The sequence below is a fragment of the Rhamphochromis sp. 'chilingali' genome, assembly GCF_963969265.1.
Source record: "Rhamphochromis sp. 'chilingali' genome assembly, chromosome: 19".
Classification (NCBI taxonomy): domain Eukaryota; kingdom Metazoa; phylum Chordata; class Actinopteri; order Cichliformes; family Cichlidae; genus Rhamphochromis; species Rhamphochromis sp. 'chilingali'.
The window spans coordinates 6710992-6738949 of NC_137946.1; the positions used below are offsets into that span (position 1 = coordinate 6710992).

Genomic DNA, 27958 nt, shown 5'->3' on the forward strand with positions numbered 1-27958 from the left:
GACACTCTCCTGCACAGGCTGTGATGCCATCGCTTCTTGAGGCACAAGAGAGCAGTTGTGGCTAACCTCTCTCCTCTGTGAGGTGTGGAAACTGCCCTGACTGCGTGCCCTGAGTTCACGCTGGAAGCTATCAATGCGTTCTTGAACCTCAGTGGTTGTCCACTCCTCAGCTGCTTTGATGCTGAGCCTGTTCAAGACGATGGGGTCAGGGCAATACTTGATGAACATCATCGAGACCTCACGCCCTGGATCCTCAACATTACGCCCCTGCCTACGCAAGCACTCGTCAGCAAAGTCAATAGCATTGTTTAGCCTTATCCAATATTCCATCACTCCCTCATGTTGTAATGGTTTGGTGTTATAGAAGTCAGCCATAGGCATAGAAGAGTAAGTCAGTACACTAAAGTGCTGTTTCAGAATGTCAAATATCAATTCAGGAACCTGGACATGGTCAAGTGAGGGGTTGTGACGTAGGGTGACCCTCACTACATCCTTAGCCTTCCCCATCAACCTAGCCAATATGTCACGTGATCGCTGATCTGTTGGTGTGTTGCGTTTTACAAAGTACATTTCCATCATTTCAACCCATTCATGAATGGAGAATTTATCACTGCCATCACCCCTGAAAACTCAGCCTTAGAGGTTTCAGTAGGCATACTGGTCCCCTTATCACCCTGCAGCTGGGCTGCAATGGACTGACCAATCTGATTGGCCAAATTTGAAATGAGTGTACTCAACTCAGCATTGGCAGCTGTCTGCGGGGTCTGAATGTCACAGGGGGGAACCTGGAGACGAGTGGAACAAAACTTGGGAGCAAATGACACACCAACTTTAGGTGTCTGAACCCCATCCCCAGGAAACCACCCTCGCCCCAAACCAACATTAGAGGAAACCTCCCCATCAGGAACACCAGTTGCCTCTGAACCAGATGCTGACTCCATAAAGATGAATAAAGCACAATCACAAGAAACAAGATTCCAAATAGTGCAACTGTACAAAAGCAAACACAGTATTGGTAACTAACACTTAATGTTATTCAGGATGAGAATTGAGCAGATTAAATGTACAAGCTCATTCAAAAAGTCCCACACAAGTTAGGAAAAGCAACCAACTTGGAACAAGGGCAATTGCGAAGAGCTCCCCACGGTGATCGAGATGACGTCGATGCTTGATGAATCCAAAGGGTCACGGCACCAATGTAACCCGTTCAAGTGTTACGCCTCCATACCTGCAACACAGAAATATGTGTCTGTTCTGTGTGTGTCACGCGACTGCCAGTACACCTCTCCTGATGAAGGAAAAAAGAGTGCATGCTGTTAAAAAAAAGACTGCCGCGAGTATGCTCTCAAGCCGATCAGGCTAACTTAGCATGCTAGCATTTCAGCTGCGTTCTCGGCTAAAACTCATTATAAGCGTATATTAGCGAACTCCGCCCTCCACAAAACTTATCCCGAATGAGTCTCTTAATGACAAACAAAAACGCGGCGGTTCGGCTGTATTCACATTGCAGCTTGGGGTCTGAACAAACTTTAATTCACAGAGAGCAACGTGGCAGTGACTTACCTCCGGCCATGCTGAAAGGAGCTGTGACCGGGGCACACATGCACGCGCCTACGTCACCACGCAGCGCACACACACACGAACGCACACAGACTCAGATCACACAGGTAGGAGACCGAGATGCAAAAATGACATATTTAATCCAAAAAAAAATGCGTTTTGGGTGAAATTCACAAGTATTTAACACATATGTTACACACAGGCATGTTTTACCCATATTCTATCGCGATATTTCAATTTTTTATCGTTTTTATCGTTGCGATTGAAGTCTTGTGGCTCCTACACCTTAAGAGGTCTTTTTCACTCAGAGAAAAGATCCCGTGTTGGTTTATACAGGGAGTGCAGAATTATTAGGCAAGTTGTATTTTTGAGGAATAATTTTATTATTGAACAACAACCATGTTCTCAATGAACCCAAAAAACTCATTAATATCAAAGCTGAATGTTTTTGGAAGTAGTTTTTAGTTTGTTTTTAGTTTTAGCTATTTTAGGGGGATATCTGTGTGTGCAGGTGACTATTACTGTGCATAATTATTAGGCAACTTAACAAAAAACAAATATATACCATTTAAATTATTTATTTTTACCAGTGAAACCAATATAACATCTCCACATTCACAAATATACATTTCTGACATTCAAAAACAAAACAAAAACAAATCAGCGACCAATATAGCCACCTTTCTTTGCAAGGACACTCAAAAGCCTGCCATCCATGGATTCTGTTAGATGACTTCTGTCACTGGAAGTCATCTAACCCCTGTTGTTTCAGGGAATGGACTGAACAAATGTCCAAGATGGCATTATATGAGCAAGTTACGCACAGAGTTAAGGGGAGAGAAGATATTTTTGATCAGGTCTGGGGTACCTTTTTGTGGTACATCAACAATGTATTTTAGATAATGGGATAAGTTGTTTATTTTTTAGTTTATTTTTATTTGTCATTGTTATTGTTGTTGTTCTTTTTCTTTGACAGCCAGTAGAGGAAAGAAATTGTTTAATATAACCAGTGTCCAAGATCGAGTTTAGTTTCCAGGCTAAACTAGTTCCGTCCAGCCCTAATATAAACTACAGGTGTGTGTGTGTGCGTGCGTGCGTGCGTGCGTGCGTGCGTGCGTGCGTGTGTGTGTGTGTGTGTGTACGAATACATACATACTAAGAATTCCAGTGGAGCTTTAAATGATTAATAAATAATTCAAAAGTCCAAAACCTGTAACCATGACATTTATATAGTGTCAAGCCTACATGTAACTGTCTTTTGATTTTCACCTTCCCGTTCTCATTCTTTGATATTTTTCATCTTTTTTCCTCTGAACCTATTGTTGCCATGGCTTGAAGTTTCCTGCCAATATCTCCTATCATGGTTGCTTCTATAATTTGGACCATATCATTGCCAGACTCAAGTTGACTTTGGGTGACTCCAGGCCTCCTTCTCAACAGAGTGAACACCTGTGTGTTGTGTTGTTTGGGGGGCCACCTTACAGAAGACACAGACTCTGTTGTAAGCCTGATTTGCGCTTAATGCCATCGTTCCAAGGTGTCACTGACTCGCCAGTAGTCACTGCATTCTTTTCAGTTGTTACCAGATTTTTCCTTGTCAGTGATGTTTTTAGTGTGAGTCATGCATATCTTTCTCTTTCTCTAATAGTTACATCTTCAGACTGAGTTGTACACGTTTGGGCCAATGGGCCATTGGCTATGTGACCACTGATGGAAACATACTGCAGACCATTCCCAACAACAAACCGCTGTTCCAGGCTTTAATCGATGGCTACAAGGAGGGCTTGTATGTAACCTGTCACACATCTCTTTTTCTAACTCACTCTCTGCAGGTATGTGGTGAGCTTGTCGCTTTCTACAAACAGAAAGTCACAAATTGTATCTTCAGTGGTCACATCTGATTCGCTTTAAATGTTTAGCAGCAAACCAGAGATTTGTTGCTAATCTCTGGTTTATATATATGGATCAAGAAAGGGTTTTTGACCCAGAAGTGTTTATCTGATGTTGTCTGTTTCAATAAACCTGATAATATTAAAAGCCTTCAAAAAAGTTAGACATATATATTTAATTCAAGTGGTGGAAAAAACAGGTTATATTACTGATACAAACAGTACTACTAATCCATTTTTTCACTTTACTCATTACATAATTATACCCACTGTTTTTAACTAGACAGAATTCATGATTATTGAATTGTGCACAAGTTAAACTCTTATAAATATAACATATAATGAAATGCTGTTCTTTGTTGTTTGGTTGTTTGCTTTAAATTCACAGCTACTTATTCCCAGATGGTCGCAGTTACAATCCTGACCTCACTGGTTTATGTGAGCCGACACCTCACGATCACATCAAAGTCACACAAGTGGGTTTGTCTGTGTGGTTATGTGTGTGTGTAAGCATTTCTATGTTACTGGGAAAAAAAACATGTATACGTGGAGAAATTTATAATACTCTGCAAATTTCCCACTTGTAATGGCACATAAATAATTGTGACATTTCGGTGAGTAGTATGATTCGCCAGGTAGACTTTGTGTTTCACAGCATTCAGTAAATCGACATGACTTACAGCCTCTCCAAACTATTAAATGTTGAAAATCACTGTGTAAAAGTGTGGTATTAAATGAGGTAATACAAATCAATGGCTTTTTATACTCACTTCTGATTTATTACAAAACTGAATTTTCCATATAGTGTGACAAAAACTTTAAGTTTTCTAGAAGTGAAACCACATTTTTTCAATTTCAAAATAGTACATAAAAGTTGTTTTTAAACCACTTTTTACTAGTGGTTTGTTTATTCATTCATGTGTAATGGTGTAGTGTTCACTGTACTTTGACATTTTAATTTTCTGAGAAAATTATTCCAAACGAGATCAGTTAGGGAATACTGGGAAACTTCAAAGGTGAATGACAGTTGCCCAGCAAGCAGTCTGCTTATTATTTATTTGTTTTTCCTGCACCAGCAAGAGTATTATCTGACAAGGCCACTTTAAGAAAGTTATCCAGTTCTACATCACCATCCAATGAGATCCTCTTTTTCAAATATTTACATCACTGCACAATTTCATGGAATTTGGCTTGGTAGTTTTTGCTTGCATCATTGAAAACATCACTGAAAACATAGCTCCACCAAGGCTTCCGCTACAAAAGCGATTTTCTTCTTGGTAGATTATTAAATGGTCACAATGGAAGTAATTTGGGAAAATTTCTCTAGAAAATGCTTAAAACCATTTTGGTTTATGCTACATGCTGACTCGGGTGGAAATTCTGATTATTCTGTGGTTTCAAAACTGTACAGATAAATTGTAGGTTTTTAGTAGCTAGCAGTTCTTACACAGCTATACCTGTTCTTGTACTTATTTTTGTTTAGTAATGGTGACAAATCAGACTTGGTTTTTCAGGGGGAAGCCTTTAAAATTAAACCAATAAAAATAGTCTGTTTCTGTGAATTTGGTGCAGCACCATTCACTATGAGAAAACATGTTTTTTTCTTTTGAACTGAACACTTATTCAGTTAGATCCCCAAATAAAATTTGGGACTTTAAAGATAAAAGGTTATGGAATAGCTCTGAACGAGTGAGAGAAGAAAAACACATTGTACAAGACGAGATGGGAAACGTGTGTTGTACGGATAGTGCATGTTTATATGTTTCTCATGACTTTTATATGCCATTTGATGACTAACAGCAGTATTTTCTGCATGAACAGGAGCAGTATGAGCTGTACTGTGAAATGGGCTCTACCTTTCAGCTTTGTAAGATCTGTGCTGAGAATGACAAAGACATCAAGATTGAACCATGCGGTCACCTCATGTGTACTTCCTGTTTTACTGCCTGGCAGGTACCGTAACAAATCTTATCACAGAAGTCCATTTCAAAGTTATTAAATATTGGTGGTATTGCATGTGTTTATGCATTTGTTCATTGTCACACTGAGAAATGTTCTGTCCAGTTGGGTAATATAATGTTTTATTTGTGAGCCTGCATTAATGAGCCTGCATAAAGTTTGAAAAGACTTCTGAAAAATACAGTCAAAGCAGCTTTCTTCAGCAGTCAGTCCAACAAACCCCCCCCTCTCTTCCTTACTCCTTCCCTGTACACATGAATATGTCCAAATTGAATTTCCACATATCAACAGAAGTGAAAACTGAGACTCTATGCACACAATATATTCCAGTTTTTCTGCTTGTGGTTCTCCTTGTGGTTTTCTGCTTCCTGTTGTCTTTGTATGTAGTGTCTCTCACAGCAACCTGTCCTACAGTAGTGTATTTATTGTGCCTCTTGTTTGTGCGCTGAAAGCTGTATGAGCAGTGTCTGTAAATGTTACTCTCATATGAGTCATTAGCATGTCCTGTTCTCCCTTTTTTCATACGTATCCCTTCGCTGACCATGGTGTTGTAGTCATGTCTCTTCAGACTTGCTAGAGTTCTGCACTGACCCTGATGTTATTAATCTCTGGGCAGATTAATAACACATAATAATATGTGACAGTCTACACATTTTACTCTGAGGGGCTTAAAACAAGACCAAAAATGTGGCAAACATTCACAGGACCTTTGAGTGTTTTTTGCAACACTACAAACACATTATGGCTTGTACAAATGCACCTAACAGCCAAGCTTACAGCCTTGAAGAGTCGGACAATAACTTCTTTAAAATGCACTGCTGAAAAGTTAATACAAAATGAGTCCATGGTTTCCCATTTTCATTATAACTCTAGAATGCTTTAGGCTATTCATATAAAATACCAAACACTGGCAGAGCTATAAAGTGTGTGTTTAAACCTATCATTTTCCTTCCCATTTAATGTACTGTATATATACAGTATGTACAGTGGTCCCTCGTTTACCGCGGTAGTTACGTTCTAAAAATAACCCACAATAGGTGAAATCCGCGAAGTAGCTAACTTTATTTTTTTTTACAATTATTATAGATGTTTTATAGCTGTAAAACCCCTCACTACACACTTTATACACTTTTCTCCAACAGGCTCGAACATTTCCACACTTTTCTCTATGGTTTACACACTCTAAAAGTTCAAAACTTCGTAGAAAAATAAGACCAGTATTATAGAATAAAACCGAAGGCACCCACGGTTGCCTTTGGTGCAAAACGTTTCATCGACATTTTTGTGTTTGCTGGAGAAAACTTACAAACATACAGTGCAGCACTTCGGAGTCACACTGCTAGCGATCGACGATTTATGTAAAATTGACAAGCTGAACGCATTCTGTACTTAACAGGAGAAACAGCACGGAGGAGATTGATTGACAATGGTCCACAGCTGATCAGGACGCAGAACACAATGCTCTGTAAAAAAAAAAAGGGGGGGGGGGGGGGAACATGCAAAGCTGCACAAAAAAAATCGGCAAAAGGTGAACTGCGGACCACTGCATACAGTAAATTAAAGTTATATTTAAAAATTATCTTTAAAATGGAAAATGATGAAATGTTTTATTCATTATTTATAATTAATTATCCCATAACATATTTCCTAAACAAGATAACAATTTACATTAAGCACCCCAACAGCATCCTGTGGGGATTACCTTGGGACTATGGGATTGTTCCTAGCATAACCATAGAAAAACTTGGTTCGCATTGCCAGTAGTAAGTGAGCACATTTCCCAGTGAGAGTTGGACTCCACCAGGCCCACCCTCCTTCAAGACTATGTTCATAACTTTTATGGACAAAATGTCTAGGTGCAGATGTGTACTTTGGTGGCCTCTGGATCATGTTTCTGCTATTCCCAGATGTGGCTCTTCTGGCTTTATCAGGCGGTGACCTCCAGCTTGTACTTGGGAGGTCTGCAGCCATACAGTATATGGAGTAGCTGGAGAGAAAGATTTCCCAATCTTCATTTAAAAAACTTGGGACTGCAGGTACAGCAGGAGTTACAGTAAGGAGTTACTTCTGGTCTTCAAAACCAGGTTTGAAAAATAGGCAGCTCTCGCAATTCTAACAAGAAGGTGAACAGCAAATACTGTCATTTAATCATCGATGAATGAAAAAGGAGCTACTGTTTTTACAAGACCGACTTTATCTAAAATAGAAAGACAATGATTATTAAAACGATCTGTTAAGAGATCCACGCCATTATAAGAGGGTAAACATAAATGAAAAGCTTAAAAAAATTTTTTTAACACTTTATTTGTAGTTTTACAATTATTATACATAGCATCCTTATTATTCTACAGATAACCACAAAACAACAATCCCCACAGATCATAAAGACAGATAATGCCAAGACAGGAAAAGGGAAAAAAACAAACAAAAAAAACCCTCACACACACACACAGACAAAAAAAAACAAAAAAAAGGGCGGTGCACCTCTCAATTGTTTTTACAGGACTGTTCTAGGGCAGACAAAAACATTCAAGGTTCCATTTAAATAAAATCAGGCGTCTCGCTAATAATGACAAAAAGGCAATGACCCTCTGTAAATGGGCAGGGGGAACAGAAGTCGCGATACCAGAGAAACAACCAAAAATTGCCACAAAGGGGGAAGGCGAGATGTTATAGGCATAGGCTTTAGAGATGACTTTAAAAAATGATGACCAGAAAGGAGCAATTTTCGGACAGGACCAAAACATATGAAGGGAAGTAGCTGGAGTCTGTTTGCATCTATCACACGATGTTCGGAAATATTTTTTGCTAGTTTAACTGTGTAACACTTTAAATTGTATTAGGGAGTGTCTTGAACATATAGAAGACAAATGGACTCTGGTAAGAGCCATATGCCACTCTTCGTCAGACAGCTGGGTACCCAAATCATTCTCCCACTGTTCTCGAATGTATGAAATAGACAGGTTACAGCTGTCCATGATATGTGAGTAAATAAATGATATTGTGCCTTTTTTCATCTCATTGACCCTTAGTATAGAATCCAAACAGGAAGGAGGGGGGAGAGTAGGAAAATTAGGAACCTTTTTACGTATAAAATCTCTGATTTGCAAGTATCGCAAAAAATGGTTATTAGTCAGACCACATTTCCTAGATAGTTGTTCAAAGCTAGCAAACGTATCATTAATATACAAATCCTCAATACTCTGAATGCCCCCGTCGTGCCAAATTTTGAAGCCATCGTCCATTAGGGGTGGTTGAAAAAGATGGTTATGTATTATTGGAGAGTGAATAGAAATACTCTGAATACCCAGATGTTTTTTTTAAACTGATTTACAATGCTTATCGATTGAGTAACAATTATGTTATCTTTAACATTATTAACTAGAGGTGGTAGGGGTGCACAGAGTAAAGCTGGGAGTGAATGCGGCCTGCCTGTGACTCTTTCAATCTGTAGCCACGCAGGGATCTGATCATTCCAGTCCTTTAGCCATAGAGAGATGGTATTGAGATTTGCCACCCAATAGTATGTGTGCAGGTTTGGCAGTAACAGCCCACCTAAATTTTTTGGTCTTTCCATAAATGCTTTTCTTATATGAGGCGTTTTATTATTCCATATAAATGAAGAAACCATTCGATTAAATGACATGAAAAAAGATTGTGATATGTAAACAGGTAACGCCTAGAGCAGGGCGATATGACCAAAAATATTTATCACGATATAGATTTGAAAATTTGCGATAACGATATAACTGACGATAATTGACACTAGACAAAATACTTTACAACTCCACAATTTTATTAGTGCAAAAAAAACCCATCAATGTATTTTCACTTAAACAAGCAACTGTTTTTTGCATTAAAGTTATATAAAAATGTATCAGTACAAATGCAAATTCCTTGCTGACAGTTTAACCAAAAGGCATTTCCAGTGGAAATTGGCCGACATATCCTCAGCATAAGCAAGTACAATATCCACAAAACTTAAAAAGAGCTTATACACACGCAAAACGGAAATATTATGTTGAAGCACCGTACGTATCACTCCGCCAGGCTCCTGCCTACGATAGCCGTAATGCTCCGACAATTCATCAAGTGGTGCGGGTTCGTAGCTTAGCAAAGTCGTACTAAAACATTTGACAGATTCGTTTCGAGGTCAGTAAACACAACCAGAATTCAAACATAAGGCACACGGGACTATAAGGGGCACTGTCGATTTTCAGAAAAATCAAATGATTGATTTTAAGTGTGCCGTATTTTCCAAAAAACACGGTAATAATGACGGTCCTCTAGCATGCTCTACCAAAAGTAGTGCTTTGTTGTGTATCTGACGGAGGAAAGCTAAACCAGTTCCACACCACTGAAGTTGCAGCATTTTTACAAACCAATTCTGGTTCATCGGTTTCATTCAACGATCCGCTTTCGCCCTTGTCATTCTCCGTCGCCGCCGTGCCTTTTTCGCCATGTGCGTATGAAAACAAATGCACTGCACATGCGCTTTTTAGCCATATTCTATCGTGATATTTCATTTTCTTGTCATTGCCCAACATTATACCGGTATTACCGTGAACGGTATGATATGGCCCAGCCCTAGTAACACCTGAAATAAATACAGAAATTTTGGCACAATATTCATCTTTACAGAATTAGCTCTCCCAATGAGAGATAATGGTAAAATAGATCATCTTTTAACATCTTGTTTGCACTGTTCCAATAGAGGAGTGAGGTTACTTTTAAACAGACTGTCATAGGATTTGGTGACTTCTACACCCAGATATGTAAAGGACTCGGTAGACAACTTAAATAGCAGATTGGGGTATTCTCCTGCATTATTACTGATGGGGAAGTATTCACTTTTAGCTAAACTTAGTTTGTATCCAGATATGCTTCCAAATTCCTGTAAGACTGAGGATTTCAGGGGTAGATGTGATTGGATTTGTTACATATAACAACAAATCGTCCACATGCAGTGAGACAGTGTGAGTTATGCCACCACATGAGATACCTTGTGTTCTGCCCTCCCTGTACGTTGATGCCCAGTTTGGAAGATAGATAAACAGTTCTTCAAAAGGAAAGGCAAAGGCTTCCAGTTCTCATTGCAGGGTTTATTTGTCTCCCTAATGAAGGCACTGTGAAACTACAAACATAAGAAAAAACATATTGAAACATACATTTGGAGCATAATATATTTCTCACATTACAAGGTACTGACTGAAGACTTAACAAATAAAATTGCAGCTGATATAACCAAGAAAAATAAATGAAAACATGTTAACTCCAAATCCCGCTGGCTTGATGCTAACACATAATGGAATTTCCTATTGACATGCTAACACAATTAGCATAGGCAGTGCAGCTAACATGCCGGCTTCAAATATGAGAGTCAACAAACCATTTTACATCACATGCTTAACATGAACACAGAATATAATCGTACTCACAAGCATATATTTCTCATGCTCCAGTACAGCCAACTTCCGAGCTAATATTTCGTGTGCTGGTATCAACTTAGCCAGACTCCATTAACTTTTCCTATATTTACTAGTGATGTGTCGGTCGCGAACGAAATGGCTCTTAGAGCCGGATCTTTGAGGTGAACGGCGCGAGCCGGCTCCTTATTGCGAGCTGTGGGGTTTTTTTTCTTTCTCGCTCTATCGCAGCGGTCCCCAACCCCCGGGCCTCGGACCGGTACCAGTCCGTGATGCATTTGGTACCAGGCCGCGAGAGTTGAGGCTCAGGTGTGAAATGTATAGTTTTCAGGGTTTTTATCGGTGTTCAGCGTTATTTTGTTATTGTTTTTATCGTTTACTCGGTTTTCCTGGGTCTTTTCACGTGTGTTATGAATAATTTTTTTTTCCGGTACCGGTACTAGTTTTAGTTTGTTGTATTTATCCGCGACACCTTAAAGGCCAGTCCGTGAAAATATTGTCGGGCATAAACCGGTCCGTGGCGCAAAAAAGGTTGGGGACCGCTGCTCTATCGCACTATTTTCCCGCTTCACTCCAAGAGCACCTGGCTGCAGCCACTGTGGAGCTCCACAGTAACCGGAAACACGTGACCTCCACAGTAACCGGAAGCACATGACCTCCACAGTAACCGGAAACACGTAACTTCAGTTAAATCGACTTTGACAGCGAAAACTAAATTGCGTTTTTGTTACTATGGATGCTGCTGAGAAATAAAAATGGTTTTAAGTGGGGTTTTTTTTTAACACTCTGGGTTTGTTCAAAAAAATTCACCATCCCCTAAATTGTTTGTGGCCAAAAGTGACACTTGCTGTTTCGCTGATTTTTATTTTTTTTTACAGTACATCGTGTTGTGCGTTCTGATTGCTGTAGACCATTGTCAATCAATCTAGTCCAGTGTCTCCTGTACAGGAGCGGTCCCTAATAGGCCCACGGACCGGTCCCGGTCCGTGAGTCTTTTGGTACCGTTCCGCGAGAGTTGATCCTCCAGTGTGAAATGTATGGTTGTAGTTGTGTGTCTTATTTTGAAAGAACTATTTACGCGTTACCATAGCGACCAGAGAGCGTTAAGAAGCAGAGAGGAGGATGTCACTGTCATTGTTGCTGGCGCACAGCTCAAGTCACGTTTATTATTATATTTACGAAATACCACAGTTTCTTTTTTTTATTCTTTTGTTGTATTTTTTCGTTCCCTGAAAATATTGTCTGACATTAAAGTGGTCTGTGGTGCAAAAAGGTTGGGGACTCCTGCTGTACAGTACAGAATGCGTTTAGCTTGTCGAATTTACATAAATCTTCGATCGCTAGCAGTGTAACTCTGAAGTGCTATACTGTATGTTTGTAAGTTTTCTCCCAAACAAACACAACAATGCCGACGAAACGTTTTGCACCCTCAAATGCACCTTTAGGTTTCATTCCATAATCCTGGACTTATGTTTCTACGAAGGTTTGAACTCTAAGAGTGTTTAAACAAAAGAGAAAAGTGTGAAAATGTTCATGCCTGTCTGAGAAAAGTGTATAAAGCAAGTAGTGAGGGGTTTTACAGTCTTAACATCTATAATAATTGTAAAAAATAAAGTTGGCTACTTCATGGATTTCACCTACCGCAGGTTATTTTTTGAACGTAACACCAGCGATAAACGAGGGGCTGCTGTATTATTAATAGTAGTGTCTGGGACATCTAATTGATTAACATCAACATTGATTATTATGCACTATTATTTTTGCTCAAGGAGAGCAAAAAATATAAAACTCTCTCTCAGCTTGTTTGTTGCCAAAAATGGCCACTTTTTGTGTATGTTCACAAAATGCTATAAAATGTATATTTCTTAAAACATTTATCTACTTTTGCCGACGTGACTCTTTAAAATAGCACCAGTCCTTTTCATCAAAATCAAAATTGTATCTGAGCATCGGGGAAAAGGCTGTCTTGCAATTGTTGAGGTCACTAGTGTGTGCCCCATTTCTTCCGGGATCACTCTCTTTATAGGTTTTAGTGGACTCCTAGTACTGCGAAGTGGTTTCATGGTACAAAGGGATTGTATTCCAAGATCTGGGAGACTGTAGAAATGAGCAGTGATGCCCTTCCTACCATCTTTTCAGAAAAATAAGTGATCTGGAAGCTGTTAGGCTTACTTACAGCAGCAGCACTTTCTGCACCTGCATAAACTCCAGGACACATTTACTAACGGTGTTTGTTGCTGTATGTGCTGCAGCTTTGAATTTTTTAATAATATATATTTTGTTAATATTTTGGCTATGGTGTCTTGTTTTGAAATGTACAAGAGTAAAAGTGTTTTTAGCATGTGCTTCAAAGCTAAGTTTGACTGGGAAACTCAAAGCTCAATAGGCTGTATCAACAGAAATTCACTGCAGCCTATGTAATATTTCATGCGTCATAATTTATTCTACTCTATCTTGCAAATACATATTTGTGTGGCAATGTCATGCACAACACACACAACTATTAGATCCTTAAGATCAAACCCGTGTCATTCTTTTGGTCCACTGCAGTGCAGTAGTCAAAAAAAAGAATAAGTGAAGTGTCCACAGATGGCCAGGATAGAGCCCAGAGTGTTAATGTTTAAAATGTATAAAAATATTATTGATTGCAATTCTTTACTGTTAATATCAACAATAAGCTTTTTATTTTGAAATTACAAGTTTAAAAAAAATGCTGTTACATTTACATTTAATGCTGTTACACTGTAATCCTTTATTATAAGTATGGACACAGAATAAAGTGAACAACATTTTGAAATAAGTTTAATTGGAATTTTGTACTACGCAAAAAACAAAACAAAAAAACAACAACATATTAAACAAACAAACAAACAAACAAACACAGCCAGTGCCTTCATTTGTCCATTACATGTCAAACATAGCACTGACCCTTAGCCCCTGCTCATTGGCACATGCTTTCAAAAAGAGCTCCATGTCCTCTGCAAACTGAAAAACAAAGAGGAACAAGTCCCTTGCTCCAGTGTCTTCTTCCTCTGACATGTCTATTAAGACCCTCTGCTGGTCCCCTTGATTTAAGGACAGATATTTGGGCATTGTTACATGTCCACAGAAAAGTGCCTTATTTTGGACAACCCACTGCACAGCAGGACGCAGATCTTCAACAACTGCTGGCTCCTGTGTCAGGCAAATGGGGATGAAAACATAGTTATTTCTCTGTTGCAGAACAGTTTTTTAACAGTTATTCAAATTTCACTAACCATATAATTACACTACTGGTTAAAGTGAATACTGACTTGACTGACTTCCTGGAACTTGCGCTTTTTCAGTCTGAAAATGGGCACGTGTTGTCCTTCAAGCACAGCTTTGGCTTCCTCTCTCCAGTGTGCAAATAGCTTGCCAGAGCTATGAAGAGTAAGGCCACAGTGAGGGCATGTCATTTTCATGGACTTTCCATCAGCTGCAGTTTTATTGAACACAGAGGGTAGAGCCAATGAATGTTCTAACAAAGACTCAGAAAATGGTTCAGATACCGAAGACAAAACCTTGGGGGGGAAACGGGGCTCCTCGAAGAGTACTGCCGGAGGAATACGGGTCTCCTCGGAGAGTTCAGTGGGGAGCAGTCCTGATAATGGTGGCTGACTTGGCATTGAAGAATGCTGACAAGACAATAAATGCCTTGCCATATCCCCACGCCGTATGATTGTAATCTTACAGACAGGGCAGTGAAAGTGTCCTGTTGTCCTACAAGGCAGCCTGCACCGGCATATCATTTTATCTGTAAGAGAAAAAAACAAACAAACAAACAGATGTAATTTAAATGTAGTTGTATAGAATGCAATCAATTTGTCTAACAATCAGATTGTACATGTTAACAAAAACATCCAAGCCAACCTCAATAATGAAAGCAAAATGGTATGGATCACAAAACTTATGTCAAGAAAAGTGGTGAAAAGTAAATAAAAATATATTTTATAAAAACACTATTTTTGTTGCAGATGAATGCACTGAACTGTACAATATCAACAGCAACTTTTAAGTCAACAAAGATACTGCAGAAGTGCTTAAAAAAGTGCATATTTATAACTATAAAGTATATTTAATACAAACATACCTTTGAAAGGCAAAGCATTTTTTTTATATGCACACTTAGATGCTCCTCAATCTTTGCCCTGACAGTAGGGCTGAAAGTGGGGCACAGAGGGCAGTGAAAGAGTCCTCTGCAACACGTGTTGCATTCCTGCAATTCTGACTTTAAGCCCGAATTCCAGATTGATGTGTGCATCTAAAACAGAGAGAGAAACAGATAAACACCATATATACATTTAAGTTAAGGATTTAGCAGAAATAACAATTTACAGTTGGCATGTAATAGATTTGGGAAGAAAATTCTTGAAAAAAAAACCCCACAAATATTTTACAAGACACTTTAATTTGTGAGACATGTTTCTATTGACATATAACAGTCAATTGAACAGGGGCTAACTAAAATCTGGGCAATAAAAAAGCTGTACAGAAAAGAATAACGAATAGAAGTATTGATAAATCTATAAATCTGTTTGTGACGAAATTTACAGTGTTGACGCTAACCAAAGGTGTCACAAGTACACACGTTCCTTACTACAGTTTAGATACCTGTGTTTAGAAAGCACTGACTCGACTTTTTAGTCAAGTCGAAGTAAGAAGTACAGGGTCTAAAATATAATTTATGTACAAAATTTTGAAGTAATCTTGCGTCCAAAGCACGCGTGCGGGGGACTGATTTACAAATGTACGGATTACAAAGTACAGATACGCGTGCTAAAATGTGAGAAGTAGAAGTATAAAGAAGTATACAGTAGGCACAAAAAAGTACAGCAGTAAAGATACCAGAAAATTCTACTTAAGTACAGTATTGAAGTATTCGTTATTTTGCATCTCTGACGCCAACAATAAATCATACTCTAATGCAAAATGTGGTTTTTGCTTCTTCTCGCCCACAGAAGCCGTTAATCCAGCTCTCTTACTTAAACCAGGCCCAGGAAAAAGCATATTTGTGTGTTTCTCTGCCATGGAGCACGATGAAAAAACATTAAAATAAGGAGGAATGTGGTTGTAACGCAAAATAAGTGGCAACATGATCATTGTAAGAAAACTAGACGATTCCTAGAATTATAAAATCACTAACGGCAAATTTATTTAAGAAAGACTTAACCAACCTTTGTGATCAACTTGCAAGACTTCCACGGTATCCATGCGTGTTTACGGCTAGTGTGGAGGTCACGTGCTTCCGGCTACTGTGGAGGTCACGTGTTTCCGGTTAGTGTGGAGGTCACGTGTATCCGGTTACTGTGGAGCTCCACAGTGGCTGCAGCCAGACCCTTCTCCTTCACTCCGCATGCGAGCCTTGTGCTTTGCGCTGGGCAGAGGGGGGAGGGGCGGTAGTTACACTCGCAGTAGCACAGGAACAGAGCGGGAGGGAGAAAGAGAGCCAGGGATTAGAAAGATTGCGGATGATAAAGGATTCAGAAAGTTTATTCGTGCAGGTCCATATGACAGAGAATGTTCCATGTTGTTTTTGTTTTCTTATTTTAATTTATACTTAATTGTGTTGTGGTTTGCAGTGTTTTGTGTTGTTTCATTTTTAATTTTTTTAAAAGGAAAAAGCTGAAAATTTAAATAGCTAAAAGTTGAACTGTGACTAGTTGGTTTTTGTATTATATGATTTATTTATTACATTTTATGTGGAGTGAATAAATAAAAGTATATTTACGGTGGCCCCTAGAGACAAAGCACGTACGAACTCTGAAGCACGTACAAACCCTGAAGCATGTACAAACTCCAAAACGTGTAAAAACTCCAAAACATGTAAAAACTCCAAAACGCGTAAAAACTCCAAAACACGTACAAAACACAACAGAAGTGCTCCAGAATGCTAGGCGCAGTGTTTAGCTTTTGTTACCTAGTGGCTACACAGCCAGCAAGTACCAACGACTTTTTTTTATTATTATTATTTGAATATGTATGAGTGCTTGTGTATAAATACACAAACCATACACATATGCTTTCAATTGTGTAATTTAACTGATCTAGGTAGCTCTGTTTTGGAAGTTCAGTTAACTCTAGGAATGTGTTTTGGAGTTTGTACGTGCTTTGTCTCCAGGGTCCACCACATATATTTATATATAAACATATATAAATAAAACCACTTTTTTTTTACATTAGTGATTCCTTTTGTGCATAATTTTATATTATGGTTAATAATAATGTAATTAAAGCAACAAAACAACCTGAAGAGCCGGTTCAGAGCCGAAGAGCCGGCTCTTTTTAGTGAGCCGAGCCGAAAGAGCCGGTTCTCTAAAAAGAGCCGGAAATCCCATCACTAATATTTACTAGAGAAACTTGAGTACACAAACCCGCTTCCTCCCCCTAGTGGGGTGATGGAGCTACTGCACCCCAGCAGTGGCAGCGCACCTTGTATGCTATTATTGCTTCTAAGAGCTATTGCAAGTGCCTGTATAGCTAAAACAAAAAGTAATGGACTCACTGGATCCCCCTGCTTGGTCCTTCTGTGAAGAGGAAAAGGTTCCGATGAGATACCGTGCCCAGGGGTCGGCAACCCTGGGCACGGTTAGTTAGTAGAGTTGCCAACCGTGCCGTAAAAAACGGAATCGTCCCGTATTCAGAGAAAAAATCACGCATTTCGTATTGAGCTGAAAAGGAACACAGTTTGTCCCGTACTTCAGCTAGGATGAAAACAGACACAAAGCTGGAGTTATTCTGCATCTTTACGCTGTCAGCTGCCTTTTCTTCTCTCATTCAATCATGAAACTGATCAATGATCAGCTGATCGGTATTTGTGACGCAAGTCTCTCCTTTGTTTATCGCCGACTGTAGAATATATATATACTGGAAGTGCTGGGTATACTAGTCTGGCCTAAGTCTTCGGGCAGAAAGACTGCAGCAGTCCAGGAGTTTAGTTCACCGTCTTTAATGAAGCTTCACAGAAGAACTGGTTACAGCAGGGCTTGCCATGATAAATCCAACTGTGATACAGCCAGATATGCAATTATAATTGTGGCAGATGCAGTATAGGTGACTATAAGCATGGTTGTCTGGAAACAGAAACAGGTAATACTATAATTAGCAGGGTCAAAGATAAATAAGAAACAATCAGAACACATCATCTACTCTGACACAGCAATATTTTACAATGTCCACAGGGGGTCGCCGTGAGACCAGAAGTTGGCTAAATAGCACATATCTTCCTAGTTGCTAGTACTAAGGCAAGAATGTGGTAAGCTAACAACAGTTAAACTAAACAATAAACAACAGAAAAATCCTTTAACCGCAGGATGTAATCATTGGAGGAGATTCTGGCCACTGGTATTAACTTAGTGCAAATTAATTACATAATTAAATAAATCTACTAATGTGATATCAGTGTACCGGGGCATAACTTTAGCTTTAACATGCACAAACAACTATAACTCTTATCATACCAGTTAACCTGTCAAAAGTAATAACTTACAGTTTCATTAACGCACACAGAATCACACAAACTGCGTTAAAACTGCCATGCTCTGCCGCTGCCTTTCGCCTCTCACTCTCCCTCTGCGTGATGCGCACATGATCACTGATGCGCTCCTTTGGGTGCGCTTGATTCTTGCCTCTAGACATCCTGAGGCCGAGTCAGCAGGGAATTTGCACACCGACTTTGCGCCAGAAAGATGAAACCAGCGGATGTCGCGCTAAACAACAGCAGCGCGTTTAAGCTTGATGAGCTGCTGTTAGAATGTATTTAATATTAATTTCTAGTATCAGCTGATGCTTGCTGGAGCCACAGCTGTAAAAGCTGAAGGTCATGATATCGGTTTGGATATCTAGTGAGAGGGAAACATGAAGATGAATCATCAGAGCTGAACAGGTGATGGACAGGTTTACCTTTTAGGTGACATGAATAAGTTGAAGGAAAGTTATGAACTGTTTCTGAGAGACAAATAACACCAGGATCCTTTTCTAAGTAGCTGACAGCTGGTAACTGTGCAGGGGCGGCTCTAGCAAAGTTTTGCCAGGAGGCCAGGTAGGGCATTAACAGGGAAAGGGGGGCACAAAGAAATACTTTTCTTTCTTATTCTCATTTAAAATGTCTAGCTTTTATTAAATAATTATCTGAATCTTACAACCAAAGTTTTTATCTGATGTACAACGTATAGAAATCATACATATACCAACAAGACAGTGTACATCACTGTCATAACAGCGTTTGTTTTCATTCAAAGGCTTTATGGTTTTTCCTATAATACCTGGTGGGGTGGTCTCCAGTCAAAATGCCTGGGCCGATTTTTTGTCCCAGTCCAGCCCTGGGTACGACATGCAGTGAATTAATCTGGGAGGGTGCATTAAAAACAAATGGCCGGGCCAGCGGTGCACATCGCAAATTAGCTCACATAGACACATTAGTTGTGCCGCTTCTTAATGACGGTATCTTAGCTAACACCCCCAACTACCAGATTCAACTTGTAATTGGCTAAAAATCACTTAGCCTACTGGTGTGTGAAAAAGATAATCCCACTCAATCCGATCAAACGCCTTTTCGGCGTCAATCGATATTTCGGCTTCTGGGGATGGAGTATCAGCCTCAATATAGATGATATTAAACAATCGCCTCAGGTTAAAATAGGATTGTCTACCCTGGACAAACCCAATCTGGTCCCCTGAAGAATTTTCTCAAGTCGGAGTGCAATGGCTTTTGAGACCACTTTGCCATCACAGTTTGTTAAGCTGATTGGTATATAGGATGTGCAATCTCGGGGGTCCTTATTCTTCTTTAATAAGAGTGTAATAGATGCCTGCTGAAGCGTAGGCGGAAGAATGTTATTCTCTATTGCTTCCGTGCAAACCAAGAGAAGAAGAAGGGCAAGTTTGTCCATAAATTTCTTATAAAAATCAGTTGGAAACCCGTCCGGACCAGGGGCTTTTCCACTCTGAAGGGACATTATTGCATTTTTAATTTCTTTCAGTGTCAGACTTTGTTCCAATTGTTCTTTCGAGTCAGAGACAATTATAGGAATATTCAGATTAGAAAAAAAAGCGTCAAACTTATTTTGAGCTGGTGCTGAATCTGAGGAATATAATTTAGCATAAAACTCTCTAAAATAGTTGTTAATAGCTTGATGATCCTCAGTTGATGAGCCATCTGATAAGATAAGTTGTGAAATAACACGGGATGCTGCTTTTTGGTGGAGCTGGCTAGCTAATAATTTGGATGGTTTATCTCCCTCTTCGTACAATCTACTACGGGATTTTAAAATGAGCTTCTCTGCTTGGGCGGTAGTTAATAGATCAATTTCAGCTTGTAAGACCACTCTCCTCTTAATCAAATCAGGGGTCGGAGAACCAGATATGAGTCCGTCCAGGGTCTTGATTTCTGAGGATAATTCCTCAAACTTCTTATACTTCTTCTTCCTCATATAAGCAGAATGAGAGACAATCTGTCCCCTGAGATACGCTTTAAGCGTCTCCCAGAGGGTCGAAGCTGAGATGCCATCCGTCCTATTTACCTGTAGAAAAAAATCTATTTGTTCTGTAATGAACTTCAGATTAGAAAAAAAAGCGTCAAACTTATTTTGAGCTGGTGCTGAATCTGAGGAATATAATTTAGCATAAAACTCTCTAAAATAGTTGTTAATAGCTTGATGATCTGAATCAGCGAGTAGGAGTGGGTCCAGTTGCCATGTCCACTTTGTCCTCTGAGTCGGAAGAGTTACCTTAATACTAACCGAGGCATGATCAGAAATGACCATCATATTTACAGTCTGTAATAGCACTCAGTAAGTAGGGGTCAACCAGAAAAAAATCTATCCTAGAAAATGACTTGTGCACATTAGAGTAAAACGAATACTCCCTTTTAGTGGGATATTTAAATCTCCAAGGGTCTACAAGTTTATGTGCCTCTACGAATGACTGAATTGTTTGCACAGATTTAGACAGTCTTAGTAAAGATTGGGAAGAGCGATCCCAAACAGAATCCATTACCAGTTTGTAATCCCCAGACATAATCAAATGATAACTATCCAAATTGGGAATAGAGCTTAGCATCTTTTTATAAAAGTTCTCATCGTCAAAGTTTGGACCATAAATATTGACCAATACTAGGGAAAGTTGAGACAGCTCTCCCACAACCATCACATATCTGCCATTAGGGTCCAAGATAGTATCTGATACGATGAAAGGAATTTTTCTGTGGATGAGTATAGCCACTCCTCAGCCTTTACAATTAAATTGTGAATGAAACATTTGGCCCACCCATTCTTTGCGAATTTTAGACTGATCACAATTCCAGAGGTGGGTTTCCTGTAGGAAGGCAATACCAACCCCAAGATGTTGTAAATGAGAAATGACCCTTTTTCTCTTGATTGCCTGGTTCATACCCTTCACATTCCAACTTATAATTTTTACGTCAGCATTATCTGGGTCAGGGTCCAATCTACTCTTTGTCAGAACTATGTAATTCAAAAATATAGATGTTTGCCCAATTTAAACGATAAAAAAATCACAGTAGGTGCACACAGTGAATACAGAGCAAATGCCACACCAAAACAACACATAACACATAAACAGGCCTTAAAAAGGCTACCACCCCAAAAAAACTTGAAACTTTTGCAAACCTGCATTTGCATGCTGCCCGCAATAAAGGATACATGTTTGAACCATTAATGAACCTCTCCAACGGGGTATTAAACAAACTGTAACGCCCTTTCATAATTTGAAAAAGAGAAAAGAGAAAAGAAAAAAAGGGCAATAACATCAGTAATGAAGAAAAGGAAGGTGCTCATGAGTGGCATTATGTGTGGTGTGTATTTACACCATCAAATATAAAACGTTCATTGCCACTATGACCAATGATAATAGAACACAATGAGAGTAAAGAAATATTCAAAATATGACAGAGTAGCCATGTCTAATGATGCCACCTTCTGTGAAATGATTTTCAATGTTATTAACCCAATCGTTACCTTACCTCAGTCACCAGTCTCTGCAGGGTGCGAGGCGGGGCGTTCGTTATCAACAGTGATATTAATTATTAACGTAGGTCAGCGCCTCTGCAGGGTCGGTAAATCTCATGCATTTCCCGTTGTGTGTGAACTGCAGAGTGGCTGGGTAGAAGAGACCAAACTTGACCTTTGCACTGTGGAGCTTCCTTTTGGACTTGGAGAAGACTTTTGTCTTTTGTTGACTTCTGGGCTGTAGTCAGGAAATATGTGGAATCTTGATCCATTGAATAGGAGCGGGCCCTTCTGTCTGGCGAGGCGTAGGATCAGCTCTGTGGTTTGGAAGTGGTGGAGTCTGACAATGAACGGACGTGGCTCTAGCCACCGATGGCGGCCTCTCGAAGTTGTTCTCCCCAAGCACATCAAAGAGTAGTTTGGTGATGAATTTCGTTGGTCGTGGGCCCTCCGCCTTCTCTGGTATCCCCACAATGCGTATATTCTGCCGTCTGGTGTAGTTTTCCAAGTACACCACAAAATGTCCACAGAAGAAACAGAATCAATATTTAACACATACAAGGTCCAGTGTGTGTGCTGATGCATGCTAGGTAAAGTGAAAAGACTCCATGATACTGATAAAATGTCTGATAAAAAAATCTATTTACTGCTCTAAGGCAAAAGACCTGTGATAATATGTCTACCTGCACTCATTTTGGTCACCTGCCTGCACACATACACCCCTGTCATCACAGTCATCTCTCAGTTCTTCCGCTCTTCACCTTGCTAAGAACACCACTACCCAGTTAGTGTATAAGCTGTCCGTGTAACGCTGATTGCAAGTTTTCTTTAAAAAGGGCCCTTCAGGTTCCCATTCCTCCGGTGGAATGTGTTCTCACGCCCTGAGGAAAAGAGAGACCCTTAGTGCCATATGCCAAGGAAAACGTCCATAATCCGGCGAGTTAACCTCTGTTTAGACAAAGCTCTGACTTGGGGCCCGTTCTTCGTACGTCGCTTACTACATCCAAGATCAAATGACACATCCAAGACCAAATCATCGCGCTAACGTTGAGCTCGCTAATCCGGTTCTCCGAACACACCTGCTGTTGACGATTAGTACAGCTGGATGAAGTAATGTGAGATCACTGGGTGTGGTAAATGGTAAATGGCCTGCATTTGTATAGCGCTTTACTCAGTCCCTAAGGACCCCAAAGCGCTTTACACTACATTCAGTCATTCACCCATTCACACACACATTCACACACTGGTGACGGCAAGCTACATTGTAGCCACAGCTGCCCTGGGGCGCACTGACAGAGGCGAGGCTGCCGGACACTGGCGCCACCGGGCCCTCTGACCACCACCAGTAGGCAAACACAGGGTTAGTATCTTGCCCAAGGATATTTGGCATGCAGCCAGGAGGCAGCCTGGGATCGAACCACCGACCTTCTGGTTAGTGACTGACCTGCTCTGCCACCTGAGCTACAGCCACCCCAAAAGGGGCTACGCATCGATAGTAGAAACATTGATCGGCAACCCTCTGATTGGTCGGCGAAAATGTCGAAGGAGCGCTCTCGGTATTTTCCGGCAGCAGAGCAAGAACTCTTGATTGAGGGATTTCAGGAGTTTCAGAGTTTAATCAGAACGCAAGGGAACACTGCAAAGGCTGCAAAATCAAGGAGAGAGGGCTGGCAGGAAGTTGCTGACAAATCAAACTCGTAAGTAAGTTAATAATAACAATAATAATGGAGTGGATTGATATAGTGCTTTTCAAGGCACCCAAAGCGCTTTACAATGCCACTATTCATTCACTCTCACATTCACACACTGGTGGAGGCAGCTACAGTTGTAGCCACAGCTGCCCTGGGGCAGACTGACAGAAGCCAGGCTGCCATATCGCGCCATCGGCCCCTCTGGCCAACACCAGTAGGCGGTAGGGTAGATTTATTATATTACACTATATTATCCAATATTATATTACATTATATTATATTATGTTATATTATATCCCCTTTCACATTAGAGCCACAACAGGACCCACTAGAACATGGGAACAAGTAAAAGTGAAATATAAGAATATTCCACAGAATGGTAATATTTATCACTTATATTGCTTTTAGTCTCTTGGAAAGAGACCCTGAAATACTCTGTTTGTTTGTTCATAACAGCAACCAAGAAAAGGGCAGAGCAAAAAAAGACAGGTGGTGGTCCTGCACCCCCTCGTCAACAAGTTGGTTAAGTAAATAATACCCTCACGGGAATATCGATATCTCTCAATGAGCACACTGTCGCGCTGAGCTAAAGGATCCTGTCTGTCCCGCAATATACGCTGAATTCTGAGGACTCTCCTTATCAATCTTGCACCTTCCGCAATGGGTGGCTCGCGTAGACGGACAGGACATGGCTGCGACAGGTTTCCCAAATCCACCTTCACTTTTATAGCCGTGGTCTCCCATCTTGTTGACGCAACAACATTGTCATCCCCTATGTAGCCGGTGTATCAGAAAAACTCAGGAGAGTTTTCTCCAAGCATGACATCCCGGTGCATTTCAGACCCACCAACACGCTCAGACAAAAACTGGTTCACCCGAAAGACAAAACGCCAAAACACAGACTTAACAATGTGGTGTATGCTGTACAGTGCAGTGAGGAATGCCCAGACCTCTACATTGGAGAGACCAAACAGCCACTTCACAAGCGCATGGCACAACATAGAAGAGCCACCTCCACAGGACAAGACTCACCAGTCCATCTGCATCTTAAGGATAAAGGACACTCTTTGAGGATGCCAATGTTCACATTTTGGACAGAGAGGACAGATGGTTTGAAAGAGGAGTGAAAGAAGCATCTATGTCCACTGTGAGCGACCATCTTTGAACAGAGGCGGGGTTTACGACACCAACTCTCTGCCATCTATAATCCAGTTTTGAGATCCCTTCCCAGACGCCTTAACGCCCACTCACATCCTGGGCCATCTGACCTCAGGAATTCGCATGATAAGGTGGGGCCAGGTTTCACAATGAACACACCCGAAACTCTGGCTGATTGGGACCCACACCCAGTTTCACACCTTGGCTCAGGCGATTAGAGGATCATCAGGGGGTCCTTTTGTCCCTCTGTGGGGGGTTACTCCCACTAGGTTTATATCTGGGACTCTCCACCATTTGACCTTAGAACTGAAGAAGCTTCTCGGATGAGAGGTGAAACGTCTTCAAGTAACTTAAAGAAGTCCAGACGCTTTTCTTTGCAAGCTCCTTTGACTACGATGACCTGGATGACTGAGAACCTTCACAGACGTCTCCCATCTTGATTACACGAAGTAATTTACAATTACTACTCTGAAATATGAATTACATCTGTAATAATCACATACATGTAATAGAATGATTAATAGTACATTTCCCTTTTTTAGGAAATGACCTGTATGTATCTGTGTGACATCAATAAAAGGATCAAGTGCTGCATTATCTTTAGTTACATTGATGTTATTTATTTATGGTGAAACAGTGGTGGAATATCGCTGTTGCTTTCGTATAAATGAAGCGGACATACCTGCGTGGCCGCGATCTAATCCTGTTTACATAAAGTAAACCTGCTCCCGAGCAGGTTTACGCTTACGGCTCTGTTGCTATGACAGCAAGTCCCGGATGAGCTTCGGGGAACCGAACGATCCAAGATCACGCGAAATCGTCAACAATCTAATCCAGCTAACTTACTTAGCGAGGTACGAAGAACGGGCCCCAGGTTAGCGAAGCAGACAAGCAACTGGACTTAGACAGAGAGAATCCAGCCTCCTTTTTTCCTCAAATGCGAAAAGAGAAAGGCAAGAGCTCACAAGCTCAAATTCTATATAGTGCTATAAGCCACAGGAATAATTTTAGGAAAACTCAGCATTCTGTCATTCACTGTGTGAGGCACGCAGGTTTGAAGAACCCAAAATGTAGACCAAACTCAAGTGGCAGCTTTATTGCTGGACTGCAAAAACTGTTCAGGAACTTAACTAACAGGCAGAACACAGTGGGGAATGAGGGCGATCGCGACAAGGGCAAACGAGGGAACAACTCACAGGAGGGAACACAGCTGAGCGTAATCTGTCTGTCAATCTAAAAGAGGTAGTACAAGAAACACATACAATTGGACACAGACAGATGAAACCCAGGGGAAGGAGGCAAGACAGTGAGGATGAGAGAGCAAGGGATGAGAGAGGGCGAAAGAACAAGGGACGAGAGGGACACAAGAACACATGTCTAGGGAAACAGGCAGACAAACATGAAGACAAGACTGACCTAAAAGGGGTGGACACACAAAGGCAAGACCAAGGCTAACAGGACAGAGATGAGACCAGGACATGACAAGGGAACTAATAACTAACCAGACAACCTGAACTAGAAATACAGATAAGTCAACTAGGAAAAAAGTCACACAGAGAAAACAACAACGAATAAACAAGAGTCAAAGAAAAAAAAAAAACACAACGATCCAGGTACCCTAACATATTTGGACGTAATACGACCCTAAGGCTGTCAGAAGAGAACTGTGTGTAAGAAGGATGCACAAAAAAATGCATGAAGCCTACCCACTCACTTTGCAGACCCTAAAGTGAGAAGCAGTACTCAAGTCAAGTCGAGTGGCTTTATTGTCATTTCAACCATGTGCAGTGGTACAGTACACAGTGAAACCAGACAACGTTCCCCCAAGACCATGGTGCTACATATGACATATACAGACAATCAATACAGAACTATATAAATTGCAAGTGTGCAAAAATTGCCAAAAACCAAACAAAAAAACAGTGCAACACCAGACAGAACAGAATAATGCAGACACAAGACAGTGCAGACACAACAGTGCAATAGAAAAGTGCAACAATGACAGTGGGTTGTGCAAAAGACTGAGCATTGTACAAAAGGTAGCTTGATGTATGAAGGTGTGCGTGTGTGTGTTTGTGTATATGAGATTGTGCAGTTAAATGCTTGAGGTAGTGACATGTATTAAGGTCCAGTTACTGAGTGTTCAGGAGTCTGATGGCTTGGAGGAAGAAACTGTTTCACAGTCTGGCAGTGAGGGCCCGAATGCTCTGGTACCTCTTGCCAGAAGGCAGCAGTGTGAAGAGTGTGTGTGAGGGGTTTGTGGGTTCCTCTGCAGCTTTGCGGATGCAGTGGGTGCGATACGTGTTTGTAATGGAGGGAAGAAAGGCTCCAGTGATCTTCTCAGCTGTTCTCACTAGCCAATGTAGGATATTGCAATCCAATACGGTGCAGCTACCATACCAGATAGTGATGCAGCTGCTCAGGATGCTCTCAATAGTCCCTCTGTAAAAGGTGAGAATGGGTGATGGGAGATGGGCTTTTCTCAGCTTCCGCAGGAAGTAAAGATGCTGTTGGGCCTTCTTAACTATGAAGCTGGTGTTGAGGGACCAGGAGAGGTTTTCCACCAGGTGACCACCAAGGAATTTTGTGCTCTTGACGACCTCCACAGAGGATCCATTGATGTTAAGTACACAGTGATCTCTCTGTGCTCCCATGAAGTTGATATTCAACTCTTTTGTTTTGTCCACATTCAGAGACAGGTTGTTGACTCTACACCAGTACAGCGTACTTAAGGTACACCTTAAGTCACCTCATCATATCCAATATCAAAAGCAGATATAGTTGCCAAATAAACCTTAGTTGTAGAAAAAGAAAGAACTTTATCCAGGAATGTTAAAACACCCACAATAGATTAGAGTCACAAAGGGAGTGTGTGCCCGCATGTCTCCATCAATAAGACATGCTGGTCCTTCCAAACTAAAAATTGACGAGAGCTCACATGCAAGATGTGGTTATCATCAGCTTCTCTAGGGATGTTGGGGTGGACACAGGGAGCTATTTGTTTAAGTCTTGCAGTTTTTCCCTTTTTTTTTATCTACTCCTTCTCTTTACTATCCCTGTCACCTTCAGCAGTGTATAACCACAGAGATAATAATAAGAATAATAAAAGAAAACAAGTAAATAAATAAAAGAAAAAGATTAACGTTGAATAAAATAAGTGTTGAACATTTCACCAAGTTTCAAAGTAAATATATTTTTGAAGGCAGTATTGACGTGACTTTCTCACCAAATGTCAGTAGCAACCCATCCAACCTACAGATGCAAAGAAATCAAACCATAGATGTCCATGA

The 27958-nt window shown here is 40.5% G+C and overlaps 1 protein-coding gene and 1 long non-coding RNA gene across 9 annotated transcripts in view; one reads left to right on the forward strand and one right to left on the reverse strand.

The window, feature by feature from the left end:
* The window catches only part of cblb (Cbl proto-oncogene B, E3 ubiquitin protein ligase), a 174848-nt gene that overhangs the window by 52215 nt on the left and 94675 nt on the right, over positions 1-27958 (forward strand). For all 8 annotated transcript variants that reach the window (XR_013969943.1, XM_080867435.1, XM_080867433.1 and 5 more), the window contains 3 exons: positions 3209-3346; positions 3838-3925; positions 5271-5402. Coding sequence is in view for 7 of the 8 variants with exons in the window: in XM_080867435.1 (XP_080723561.1) it covers positions 3209-3346; positions 3838-3925; positions 5271-5402 (358 nt within the window). In the remaining variant the exon portion in view is untranslated. The remainder of the gene's footprint in view (positions 1-3208; positions 3347-3837; positions 3926-5270; positions 5403-27958) is intronic.
* LOC308386844 lies at positions 13677-15054 on the reverse strand. The gene is made up of 3 exons (XR_013969856.1): positions 14946-15054; positions 14128-14609; positions 13677-14008 (listed from the first exon to the last, which is right to left on the reverse strand). It is a non-coding gene; the product is annotated as an uncharacterized lncRNA (long non-coding RNA).